This window comes from Trematomus bernacchii, unplaced genomic scaffold, assembly GCF_902827165.1.
Source record: "Trematomus bernacchii unplaced genomic scaffold, fTreBer1.1, whole genome shotgun sequence".
Taxonomy (NCBI): Eukaryota; Metazoa; Chordata; class Actinopteri; order Perciformes; family Nototheniidae; genus Trematomus; species Trematomus bernacchii.
Genome location: NW_022987828.1, coordinates 12,472,419 through 12,484,686, shown reverse-complemented (window position 1 = coordinate 12,484,686; position 12,268 = coordinate 12,472,419). Strand labels below are relative to the sequence as shown.

Genomic DNA, 12,268 nt, shown 5'->3' with positions numbered 1-12,268 from the left:
ATTTTGTATAATTTCCTATGGTATGACATTTTCCTCTAATTCTCTGCCTATAGCAAAATCACTAGCAAGGGTTTATTTATCTGCTCCATCTGAGCCTTACATTTATCTCTTTAACCTGAACCTTATTGGCTGAGCACTGGAGTCCCACACCTCTAAGGACCATTCCATCAATGGTGTTTGGCATTGTGTGAGAAGATAATTGTAATTTCTCCACCATTTTTCTTCTTCTGCAAGGTGTCAGATTGTTAGTCCACAACCAGTTCATAACTCATAATGTACAATATGCAGACAGACATACAGACAAAGACTCTCTGTATTTGCCCTCTTCTCTATTATCTTCACCAAAAATGCCCTGTCCTCTGATGATAGATAAGAAAGATCTAAAAAATGATAGAAGATAAATTGTGATTATATCATTTACATGCACTCTGATTATTGGTTTAAATGGATAATTTGCACTCTCCACATTAGCTTACAAACTTGTATCCAGTCCCAAATGCTGCTAGATTGCTTCCCGATTATGTTTTGTGACTGTCGGGCTAATAATTAGATTTGTAATCAAACATTTGTGTTTTATTTTTTTGGCTACTACAAATTGGTAGTGTAACATAAAAAGCCACAAACGAATCAATAATGCATGAACTAGAAATGACATTTTGTGATCACAAAATTTAATTTGCATTCCCGTGGTGTATATAATCAGCAGCTAATATCTGTTTTTACCCCATTTGCCTTGTCAGTTTTATTTTGGTAAAATATTTTCTAAGTGCTGCATGATGCAATAAGGTTCTCATTTAGTGTTGATGCATTAATTACTGTCACACACACACAGGTCAAACATTTGGATGCAAGTGGCCGCAAAATATGTTTTACTGTTGTTTGGATATGATGTGCATATCTATGTCATAAGATACCATTTGTTGTACTTATATTCACAAACAGTAGTTAATAAAAGTAAGTAAAATGAGGGTGAATTTAATCCGAAGCAGTTTCTCTCTTACAGTATTTTCTGTGTGTCTCATTGCACTTGTGGCAATGCACAACACACATCTATCTATTTCAGATTTGCAAAAAAAAATCTTCATTGCATAGGATTAACAGATGTTATTGTTGCAAGAAAAAACTCTGATTGCTTAAACAAACTCATCACAATCTTGAGTAAACACAGGCTGGTAGCATAGCCATTGCTCAGGCTTTACTGCTTGGATTGCAACTCAGCTCGACAGCTCTGTAAAAACCTCCGAGGCCTTTGATCATGGGATGCTCATTTCAGCATCGCTCCAATACAAGAGGGAGTCCCGCTTTTGTTACAACCTCGAGGAACATTAAGCTGAAAAGGATGATAGAGAAACCTCATTGGTTATATCTCAGTCTCCCTAGATGTATCTAGCCTGTCCTTCCAAAACTGATACTGTTGGAGTGAAAGATAGGTAAGGGATGGAGAGATATTAACAGTACTGACTGAGTTCCCATATTTTGTGACAAAGCTGGATGCTGATATATATGGGGCAGAGAAAGGTTAAGTTTTGATATCTAAAAGTTTCAGAAGCAGATTTGTGTTCAGAAATGACGCTCGGGTAAACATTTCCAAAAATCAGACCTTTAATTCCACGTTAATCCTCTTTCCTGCAGCCCTGAGCGTGGCTGACAGGGACGCCCAGTGGAAAAGCCTGCTTCGGGTTCGGAACGCTGGCTTTGAAGTCCGATGTTTCTATCGAAGTCCTAGAGTCGTTATCGCATGGCAGCTTTCCCTCGACCCTTCATGGGATTAAAAACTCTGTTTGTTTGCTACAGTTTGTTCCTTCTATTTCCCAGTTGGGAAATATACACGGTTTTCAGCCAACAATGGCATTCATTATGTCACTGCAGAGGGTAGTGTTGTCTTTTGATCTAGATCTCTTCTCCTGTTGATCCAATCTGAACCGCATTGTCCTTTTTAGGATGAGGATGATTTCTGTTGTGTTGAAAGTCTTTCTAAAGTTTTCTAAGCTCAAACTAATTATGCAGGTTTGACAACATTCATTCATGTTAAGACTCTTGTTGACTCATGCTGTGAACAAGGATTTTGACGAAGCATCTTGGATAAATAATCACATTTCTTCAAATCCACAACAAATATGTGTTTATGAGTTAGATACTTGCTTGTTTGATTCATCACTAATGTTCAAGGGGGAACATGTTTAAGCCCTCAGGGGTCGGTACAACAAGGAGGATTCACAATTAAGAATAGAGTAAACATGAAATCAGATATATGTATGTTTGGTCTACAGTCAATATGTAACCATATGCTACTAAATCTAAAAACTGTATATAGAAAATATTGTTGTTGAAATTAATTGCAACGGTTCAGTTGTGGAACACAAGGGGAAGGAGCTATGATTAACTTACAAATTGTGTTTGTGCACTTACAACTAGAGGAATTACTCCGAGATGACTTTCCGCCCACTGTACTCAAAACCAACAAGGGTCATTTCAATTTCAATCTAGAAAGCTAAGGGTTGTGTGTGTGTGTGTGTGTGTGTGTGTGTGTGTGTGTGTGTGTGTGTGTGTGTGTGTGTGTGTGTGTGTGCATGTGTGTGTGTGTGTGTGTGTGTGTGTGTGTGTGTGTGTGTGTGTGTGGGTGGGTGGGTGGGTGGGTGGGTGGGTGGGTGGGTGTGTGTGTGTTCAGTTGTGGAACACAAGGGGAAGGAGTTATGATTAACTTACAAATTGTGTTTGTGCACTTACAACTAGAGGAATTACTCCGAGATGACTTTCCGCCCACTGTACTCAAAACCAACAATGGTCATTTCAATTTCAATCTAGAAAGCTAAGGTGTGTGTGTGTGTGTGTGTGTGTGTGTGTGTGTGTGTGTGTGTGTGTGTGTGTGTGTGTGTGTGTGTGTGTGTGGGTGTGGGTGTGTGTGGGCAAAGAGTACAAAGAGTGTCGCAGTATGAGTTTGGCCATGCTTCAAAAATGATGAATGACTTAATTTCTTGTTTTGTTCTGCCCTTTGAACATTTTTATTCTGGGAGTATTTTTGTTATCCCAAAAATAAATTGCAAGGCAACAGTGGCCGGGAAAATCGAACTTTGTGTCTAATTCTTATGATTTGCTTCATATGGTGCTAAGTCATATCGCTGTCTCAACGAGCCCCAAGGTATAGGCAGAGAAACGGGGGCGATGTACCAATATGTTGCTTCACTGCTCAGACTAGGCCAAGAGCTTTCTTATTAGCCTAATTCCCAGTTTTTGCTTCAAGCATCTTAAAACGATGTGCCATATCATCTCAAATAACGACTACTACCCCTACAGTATAACATTCTGAGTCTGCGTCTGTATGTTGTGCATCAATGCTGCTATATCTGTGTTTGCGCTAGTTTGACTTTCCATCCCTCTGTACTATACACAATCTGCTCTGAGCCGTAAGGCACTAAAGCGCTTGATGACTCATCAAACCTCCAGAGATGCAACAGGGGAAAACCCACCCATCCATCCATACACAGAGACAAACAAACACACAGGGATGCTTAAAGGACCCTAACCCCTCTCTTTAACAGGCATGACTTGGCACATGCTAAGCTGTTGCTCCCCCTTTGACTGCTGGGAATGGTGTGCTTATTGTGAGCCCTCTGCTGCACATCACTTTTGATTTGTCTGTGCAGCACAGGCTTCTTTTAAGTGGTTTCCTGTATTGTGAGCACACACACACACACACACACACACACACACACACACACACACACACACACACACACACACACACACACACACACACACACACACACACACACACACACACAAACTTAGTTCCATGGGGACAGCAACACCTGCCTGCAGTTTCATATTCTGTAAACCCCAGGAAACAGACAGACAGTAGTGCTTGTTGTGATTTGTAACGCTTTAGATCAGGAGTACAAAACCTGCCTTGAAGCCCCTTGGAACGAAGCATGAAAACATATCAATGCATGTGCAGCTGTTGAAAGCACAATGCTCCCAGAATAAAGCATTGTAGAACATAGCACATGCCTTAAAAGTCATTCTTTCTCCGTCTCTCTTCATTTCTCTTCTTTCAGACATCCGTGGACTGCAAACCTTTATGGACCAGTCGTCTCGGATGGGTCTGGATGTTTCTCTGCAGAGGGTGGACCGCAACGTCAGCCGAGTCTTCACTGACCTCTTCAACACGATGCGCACTGAGGAGCTCAACCGGTACCGGGACACTCTTCGGCGAGCCGTGTTGCTCATGAGCCCTCGAGGTGCACAGGTGTTCATCCACCAGGTAGGCTCCGTTGTTTTTAGATTGATCATTATCAAGGGATTAGCAACAGGGGCAGAGAAATAGTAAGAGCTAGACTTTAAAGATGATGACCAATAAACCCCAAATTGACAACTGATAAAACATTGAATTGCTTCAACTGTTTTGAATGAACAAACATGACAAGATAATTGATTTATAGAAGAAATAAATCGTTTTTATTGGAAAATGGTCACTAACACCACACTGGTGAACCCTGTTAAATCTGATAAAACAAGATGCAACTGCCTTTCCTAACCATGTAGAGTTCTGACTGAAAGCAGATGGCAGAGTTTAGAGATTAGTGTACTTGACTTCAGTATCGAGTTGGCTAGAAAAACATTTTAGGTGCCAATATTCTTCAACAACTCGTACAAATATATTTCTGGACAGCAGAATCAGTTTTTCTACATAAAATGTGGCCTTCACTGCACTGCCAATGAAGAGAGTTTTGTTTACTCTCAGCAGCACTGCATATAACCCCCGGCAAGACTCAAACAAAGTCAAAGTCATAGCCTCGGTAATTTGCATCGTTCTTAGCTCTTACCATTCTAACATGGAAGCTAACCTTTTCTCTCTGTGCTGCCGCCACATCATGTGTCTTAATAATAGCAGTTGGAATCAGAGGAACGTGCACAAGTTCATTGACCTTTTTTCTGTACACATTGTTTTTTTTTCTTACCTTGCTGAGTTCAAAGCTCATTTGTTTATCAGCTGCCCTCTCCTCAGTATGTTTCATTAGAGATCATGTGTGTGTCCATGCCTGACCTAAAGTCCAGTAAACCAAAAGTAATTGGGTTAGATCTTATGATAACAAAGAACACATTTATCTATCTCCTTGCTCATGGGGCAGACATACTGTACAGTAAGTGGAAGATTTGTCTTTTAATTAATCCATGCTCTTTATTGCTTTGGCATGACTGAAGAAAACACTTGCGTGGCATTGGCAGTGTGTTCAGTGAAAAACATGGCCACATTCGAGCGACCTGAGTGGCTTGTTTTGCACAGTAAACATGTCACTGTCTGACACCTAAATCTTCTGGCCATCTGGCAAGGAAAGTAAAACACTGATAAACCATTGAAGATTTTCAACTCAAATGAACCTCAAATACAGGGCAACAGATACATGGAGGTTAGAGTAAAGTTGTAGATAGAAGTTAACCCCAATCTATGTATGTATTTTTGTAAAGGAGAAGGTGAACTCATAGTACATAACAAATCCATTTATGATTGTTGGTTGGTTAGCTTGTCCATGCATCTGGTAGGGAACATACAGTATGTAGTTTGTACTAAACTCCAGAGAAAGCAACATTTATTTCAAATAACTTAAATATGTATTAAATATTTAAGCTTGCACTTATATGCATATTTATATTCTTCCAAACGTCTTGCTTATTCAGTACTGCTTGAATAACGAACTCATGTATTGAGCCTGATGTTTATTTTTTTGTTTATTTTCATTCAATGGTCATGATCCCAGGACACTGTAAAAGCTATTTCTCTTGGTGGATACCTCTTAAATGTCACCTGCCACAAAGAAATACCCACTGTACGTCTCAAAAAAGGTTTTACTTTATCTCTGCATACAGTATCACAAAATGTCTGAGCTGACTCATGTAACGGTTTTATCTTGTGTGTCCAAATACAGTAGAAAAAAGCTCACAGTAAGTCAAAAAATAAAACTATAGCAGTCGAACACAAATACATCAGTGAATGAAAAAGCCAAGACTTTGATTAATAACATACTGCTTTGATCTTTTCCTGTACTCCAATTAATTATTTTTCAGCATACACACAACCACACACACAGACATACACACACATTCAGGCAAACTGCTGTACCATTATATCTTTCTTTTTTAATCACGCCAAGTATATTCCTTATACTTCCTCATATAATTAACAAAAGGTATCTTGGGAACTGAGAAAGAAGCGCATCACGTTGAGCACAGCTCTCAAATCCCCCTATGAATATCTTTATGTATTAGAAGTGGTAGAGATGTGTACATTCATTAATATAAAGCTTCATCAATACGTTGGTAACTGTTGTCAGAGAGCCTACCCACTCTCCACCTGAGATACTGGGGGAGAACATGTAAATGTGCTAACATCTGAATGGAGAATGAAGAAAGTTAATTTGCCACGGTGACAATAAGTTGAGTTCCATGATTGCAATGTAAATGTCAAGAACTTTGGTTAATAAGTAGAATTAATGGCATTAGTAGTGACGATTGGTGCAAGGCGTGACAGAAAGCATTAAGGAAGGAATGCATTCAATCTTAAGTATTGTTAGTTATACTGTGAAGTTGATCATCTGTAGCAGTGTTGTTTACCACAGTGAACTGCTCTGTTTTTCTTGCTCTCTTCACTGAATTTGTAAAAGAATTTAGGAGACCTAAAGCGACTACAAAGAGACACAAAATGAAAAGTAAAAGAGACGCAACATGACCATAAAGAGACGGCCAATAACGCAACACTACTACAAAATAACTACTAGGACAGGCAACCCAACTATATATTTCACAGCTGTGTCTCTTTTAGTTTGGCTTGGTCATGTTTCTTTGCAGGGGTATGGGATGTCTGCCGGTGGCCAAAGGCCCATTTTCTCATAATCTGTCCATGGATACTTATTCGTCTCAAGGTCAAGCAGGGGTGAGGGAACATGTTCCAATATGCATTAGGCAGATGAGAGAGAGGCACCTTTGTCGGGCTGACAGTTGAGCAAAGGACTAATGTAGTTGGCCTATATTTGAACATTTGCATATTCTTGAATTTTAAGTTCACCTGCCAATTTTTAAGGACATATTGTAACTGCATTAGCAGACTCAGCTTGATGATACTCTACTTCCCTGAGAAATAAATTATGTCAGTTGTCACTTCTCATTTCTACTCTCGGGCCAAATTCATTTTTCATACTTAAAACCTGACGCTTATGTCATTGACAGTTTCTGCAGTTTCCAACGCTTGAATATGGGCATTTGTTTTCTACCATCCAGACAGTTGCCATATCATCTCTGGTTCACTCTGGCCATGAGAGGATGTAGCGTTTTCTGTCAGCTTCAATGACGCCTCCTTCCCGACACCCAGCCCTTCTCTGCTCCATTCATGATAGGAGACTTCAGTTGAGTCACGTAAGCCTTTTAGAGGGAGTTTTAAGCTTTCAATTGTGCCATTTCTATGTCCTTGGGTTATATTAGTGAGCATTTGCTAAATCACTTACATAAAACGATGCACATTTAGGTAAAAAATCGTGACACATTTATGAGTTACCAAAGTCATACTCCAATTAATTGTCAACGATGCAGCTCCAAGCTATATATCTTGATGACACCCAAATTAGATTTTTGGCTCTCATTTTCATCAACATTGATTGAATTGCTTAAAGCAATTGAAATACATGTACTGAAAGTTGTGTGCGGTAACAGTCAGACTATAAAATGTTACCATTAGATTGAACATTTGTGAGCATAATTATTCGAAACTCTGCATGCAAGCGTTTCCAGGTTGCAGTTATTAATTCAGTCTCATAGACCTGAGAGTTTGGTCTGCATCCCACTTTTATAATGTGATATATGTTTCCTTATTCTCGGGAACTACTGCTTTCCTCCCCTCGGTGCTTGTGGGACAGCAGCTCTCTGAAGGTGTTGATGTGAGTGGAAACAAAATGCGTGGTGTCAGTTCGCATGCCAGCCCTGCAGGCCGGTTGATGGATGGAGCAGAGAGCAGGGTGAGCTCTGCCTCCTGTGCGGCGGATACTCCGAGCTACAAGACTGACAAGCACTGCTGCCTGATGCCAGGGAACAAGAGAGCGAGAAAGCGATGCTACACAGGGTGGCATGAGGGTAAAGAGAGGGAGACAGGAAGTGAGACGGAGCACAAATAGCAAGGGAATACAAAGGCAGGGAGAGGAATAAAGGACAAAATGAGATTGATGTAGGGAGGAAAGGTCAAAGATGAAAAACGGATGGGAAGCTCTTCCAAAATATAGCACTCCTGTATGAAACAGTAATGGGTAAGATCTAATGGAAGAGATGGCAGTGAAGAGAGACAAAAGAGGAGAGTGCTGAGAGACTGAAATGGAGTATAATATCTGAAAGACAGTGGGCTACCTCTTTAAGAAGGGATGATTAAGACAGCTGTTAGCTTTAATGTAACAGGGGTAAAACAGGGGTTGAATTAAAAAATTGAAAACGTTTAATAAAACAACAAATGAAATAAATATATGCCCGGAATTACTTCCCTTAAAACACTGTTAAAGAATATAACAATGTTTTATTCAAAGCAAACAAATGACAAAAGGTTTTAATTTTAACGGGCGAAGACATACAGTAAGGTATGAAGGGCGTCTGGGGAATATTGGGATTAAAAATCACACCTAACAATGAAACTATATCTTAGTGGTTAAAGTAACTAAATGCATATACAACAGTACTGTTCTTAACTACTACTTGTTCTGCTTTTATGTATTGTACCTCTAATTCACAACATTTCAAATCAAACTGTTGAACTTTTTTACTAAGTGGAGTTTCAAGTTACTTAACTGATGAAACAAAACAATCAATTAATCAAATATGATTGTGTGATAAACTATTCAACGATATACTGTATAATAATAATATTTTAGCTTGAGTGAGATCCTAAAAGTAAGTATTTTAATCGTGGAATAGTGTTTTTACATAACGCTATTGATATTTTATCCTTGATCAAAGATGTGAGTACTTCTTACACCAGTGCTTTGCGTTATTTCTTTTCTGAAGGGCTTTCAGAACATGTCTCGGTACCAATTTGTCCACATGGCAGACGTGGCTGCTGTGTTGGAAACATATTCACTTGTCAAGACTTGAGACCATGAATCTCTGATTAAAAATGGACCCTCGTGACACTTGAGTGTGAGATGTAATAAACACATTTGCCCTTGCTTGGAATTGTGTTTTGATGCCAAGGACTCTTCCTTCTTATTGTCACTAAAGCTTGTGGATAGTGATTTAAAAGCGGTCAGAGTTGACATGCTATTATGGGGGGCTTTGAAAAAGGACAGCGATGATGGCTTTTCTTGCTTAGGGAAGTCAGTTCCTTTGAAATGACAGTGTGTGGTTTCACAACACACACTGTCATAAACACACACAGACATACACGTACAAGCAAGCAAGTCTCACACACATCTTTTTAACATGAAAGCTGTAAACACAGCTTGACACTAAGTTCTCTCTTAGAAACATCTCTGTATCCTCTACAATTATGTTGTCAAAGTCGGAGTGTCACAGGTTGCAAACACAGTTTACACAAAAAAGTAGTTTTTAAACATTGCATACACTTTAATATCAAGGCATAATGCCCAGATACGGTTTTTAATCTATTTAATGTTCCAAAGCAAAAATGTGTTTTGTATCCAACATGTCTTCCTATCTGCAGCAATTACAGTTTTTAAACTTAGAAAATTGTATAAAATAGACAGTTTCCACTTAGCAACTTTTAAGAAAAAATAGCTAATATCCCCTATGTCTAGACTTTAAATGTGGGGGAAATTAGCTCTTACTGCAAATGGCCTTTACTCCCGGTGCCAAATATGCCTTCTTTCGCTTACTTTATACAATTTATTTTTTAAATATAATATTTGGGCCTTTTTGCCTTTACAGCAGAAAATAGATAGGAAATGGGTGGAGAGAGGACACGACATGCAGCAAAGGGCTGTAGTCTGCAACCCCAAGCCTTGGTTATTCCTGCATGCCGCACCGTTGTGTCTTGGCACCTGGATTTCTCCCCTCAGACAGAACAAAAGCTGCTACTGTATGACCTGGAAGTGTTTATCCCAGCATGACTCATTAACCTGACACAGAGAGCATGGTGTTGGTGCACGGGAGCGTTGTACTGGCACAAACAACATCTTTTGCTTTCATGCACACGCACAGAAGGATGCCCAAACACGTGAAGCCTTCACTGCATTACGCCTAACTCCTTCCCATGATCCATCACTGCCACTTCCGTCTACACCCCCTCCCTTAGTGCTAATGAGTTAGACCAGGTATAATTACAAAGCCCCCAAAGTACTTCCCAGCCTGAATTGTTTTTAAACGCCATCGCAAAACAAACTTGCAGCCACCAAGAAGATACCATCAGATGGGCGCAGAATACAAATGAAGCCTACGGTGTGTTATTAGTTGAGTGGCATCATTTGAATAGAAGTGTATAGAGATGAGAAACAAAGTAACACATTAGGGATGGCCAGTATTTACCGGAGGAGTGCAAGAGTTTTAAATAGAGGACAACGTAGAAGAGATTATATACTACTGAGATCAGCTTTACTGTGTAAACTGACAATGGAGGCAGTCTGAGAATTAATCATGTTTGCTGATTGCATTATTCGTCCGACCTAAATCCACTTTAGTTGATGGGAGATGTCCTTATTTATTATTCAAACATTTTCAGTTATGCTGCAGCTTCAACATGGTAATTGCCATATAATGGGCCACTTTGAAAAAGCTGCATTTTTGCACTTATTTATAAATTACAATAAGTTATCACCTACTGCACTTTGCATGCTTGTCCTATTATGCATAATGTAGATGTATGAATCTAATTCCTAACTTTTGTAAAGCTGCAATATGTTTAATTTGTCCAAAGGCCAACCAATAAGGACAGTGGGTAAAGGAAAGCTTTAGCCGAACACTAGCAATGCTTGTCTGTAAAAAGTGTTGAAATCCCCGGCCCATGGTAAAGATTCTCTACCTTGTGTAATCCATCAACTACACCACCGACCAGCAGTTTGAGCTTCAAATAAAGTTCTACCTATAATAATACACAGCCATGTTTAAATTGAAACTGGCGCCCCGCTGTATGTCGGGGCACTGTTCATTGTGATGGAGTCATCAGAGCGCTGTGACCCCCAGTGATCATCTGTTGAAGGCCAGAGGGGAGGAGGTGTGTGGAGTTTATCTCGCTGGCGGTGCTCCCTCCTGGCTTAACTCTCCCACGTCTAGACCCCTGTCCTCTCCCTCTGACCCTCACTGCTGCTCCTGTATTCCATTTTCCTCCCAATAACAGCGTGACAAATTGAGCCTGCCAGAAAACGATCTATCATTGTCCTGCATCTCATCCTCCTCTGCCCTCTGTTCCCTGCTCTTCTCTCTCTTTGTATCTATTTCCCCTTCCGTCCCTGTTACAGGACATTCCCTTTTTCCCCTCTCTGTGTTTTTCCCAACTTAATGGTTCCACGTTTTTCTGTACATTGGCACTTTATCTTTCTGCCCTTGCTACCCCCTATAACCTCATCTTTTTCTCTCCTCTCTTATTACACTGTATACTTTAGTCTACGACTCCATTTCTCTTCCTGTGTTCATTTCTCCTCACCTGCAAACTTGTTTTGTTCTGTAATATTCTCTCTCTATTTGTTCTGTCATCTCTCTTGTTGTCTTAGACACAAATACATCATGGTATAGATTATTACGTTCTTTTGTTGTCTTTGTTCACCTGCAGTAATTTAGTAACAATGGGGCACTGCAATATGTAGAGTACCGACTATAATAGACCTGAATCTCAGTAACAGATGTGTTTGTAGTATAAGTGTAATTTTGCACCCCTTGGGTACTTCAAATGTATTTGTTGTGACTAAATTCAGCAACTCCAAGTGATTTCTTTTCATAATAAGCCAAGCGACATTACCATGAAGCATGGGGACACTGTTGTGCAAACAGGGGAACTTTAATTGCTTTGTATGATGAATACATGCTACAATAATACACAACTCCCTGACTATGGTGAATTAATGCTATACATGCTTGGAGCTGGAGAGAAATGCTGCGATACTCCGTGTTTTTGAGTTTCAAATACTAAAAACGTGTTTGCCTAAGCACACAATATGTTACCTCTAACAGCACGACACTTTTTTACACAAACCTTCACTACAAAATCTAAATAAAACCACCTCTTCGGGAATATATTTCACAGGAGGGCGGAATAATCAAGAGAAATTGTTGTATTTCCAAACTCTGGTAT

General features: G+C 39.8%; 1 protein-coding gene across 2 annotated transcripts in view; it reads left to right on the top strand.

Annotated features, from left to right (window-relative positions):
- The window catches only part of grid1a (glutamate receptor, ionotropic, delta 1a), a 199,246-nt gene that overhangs the window by 126,938 nt on the left and 60,040 nt on the right, over positions 1-12,268 (top strand). For both annotated transcript variants that reach the window (XM_034151932.1, XM_034151931.1), the window contains exon 4: positions 4,056-4,261. In XM_034151932.1, coding sequence (XP_034007823.1) covers positions 4,056-4,261 — 206 coding nt within the window. The remainder of the gene's footprint in view (positions 1-4,055; positions 4,262-12,268) is intronic.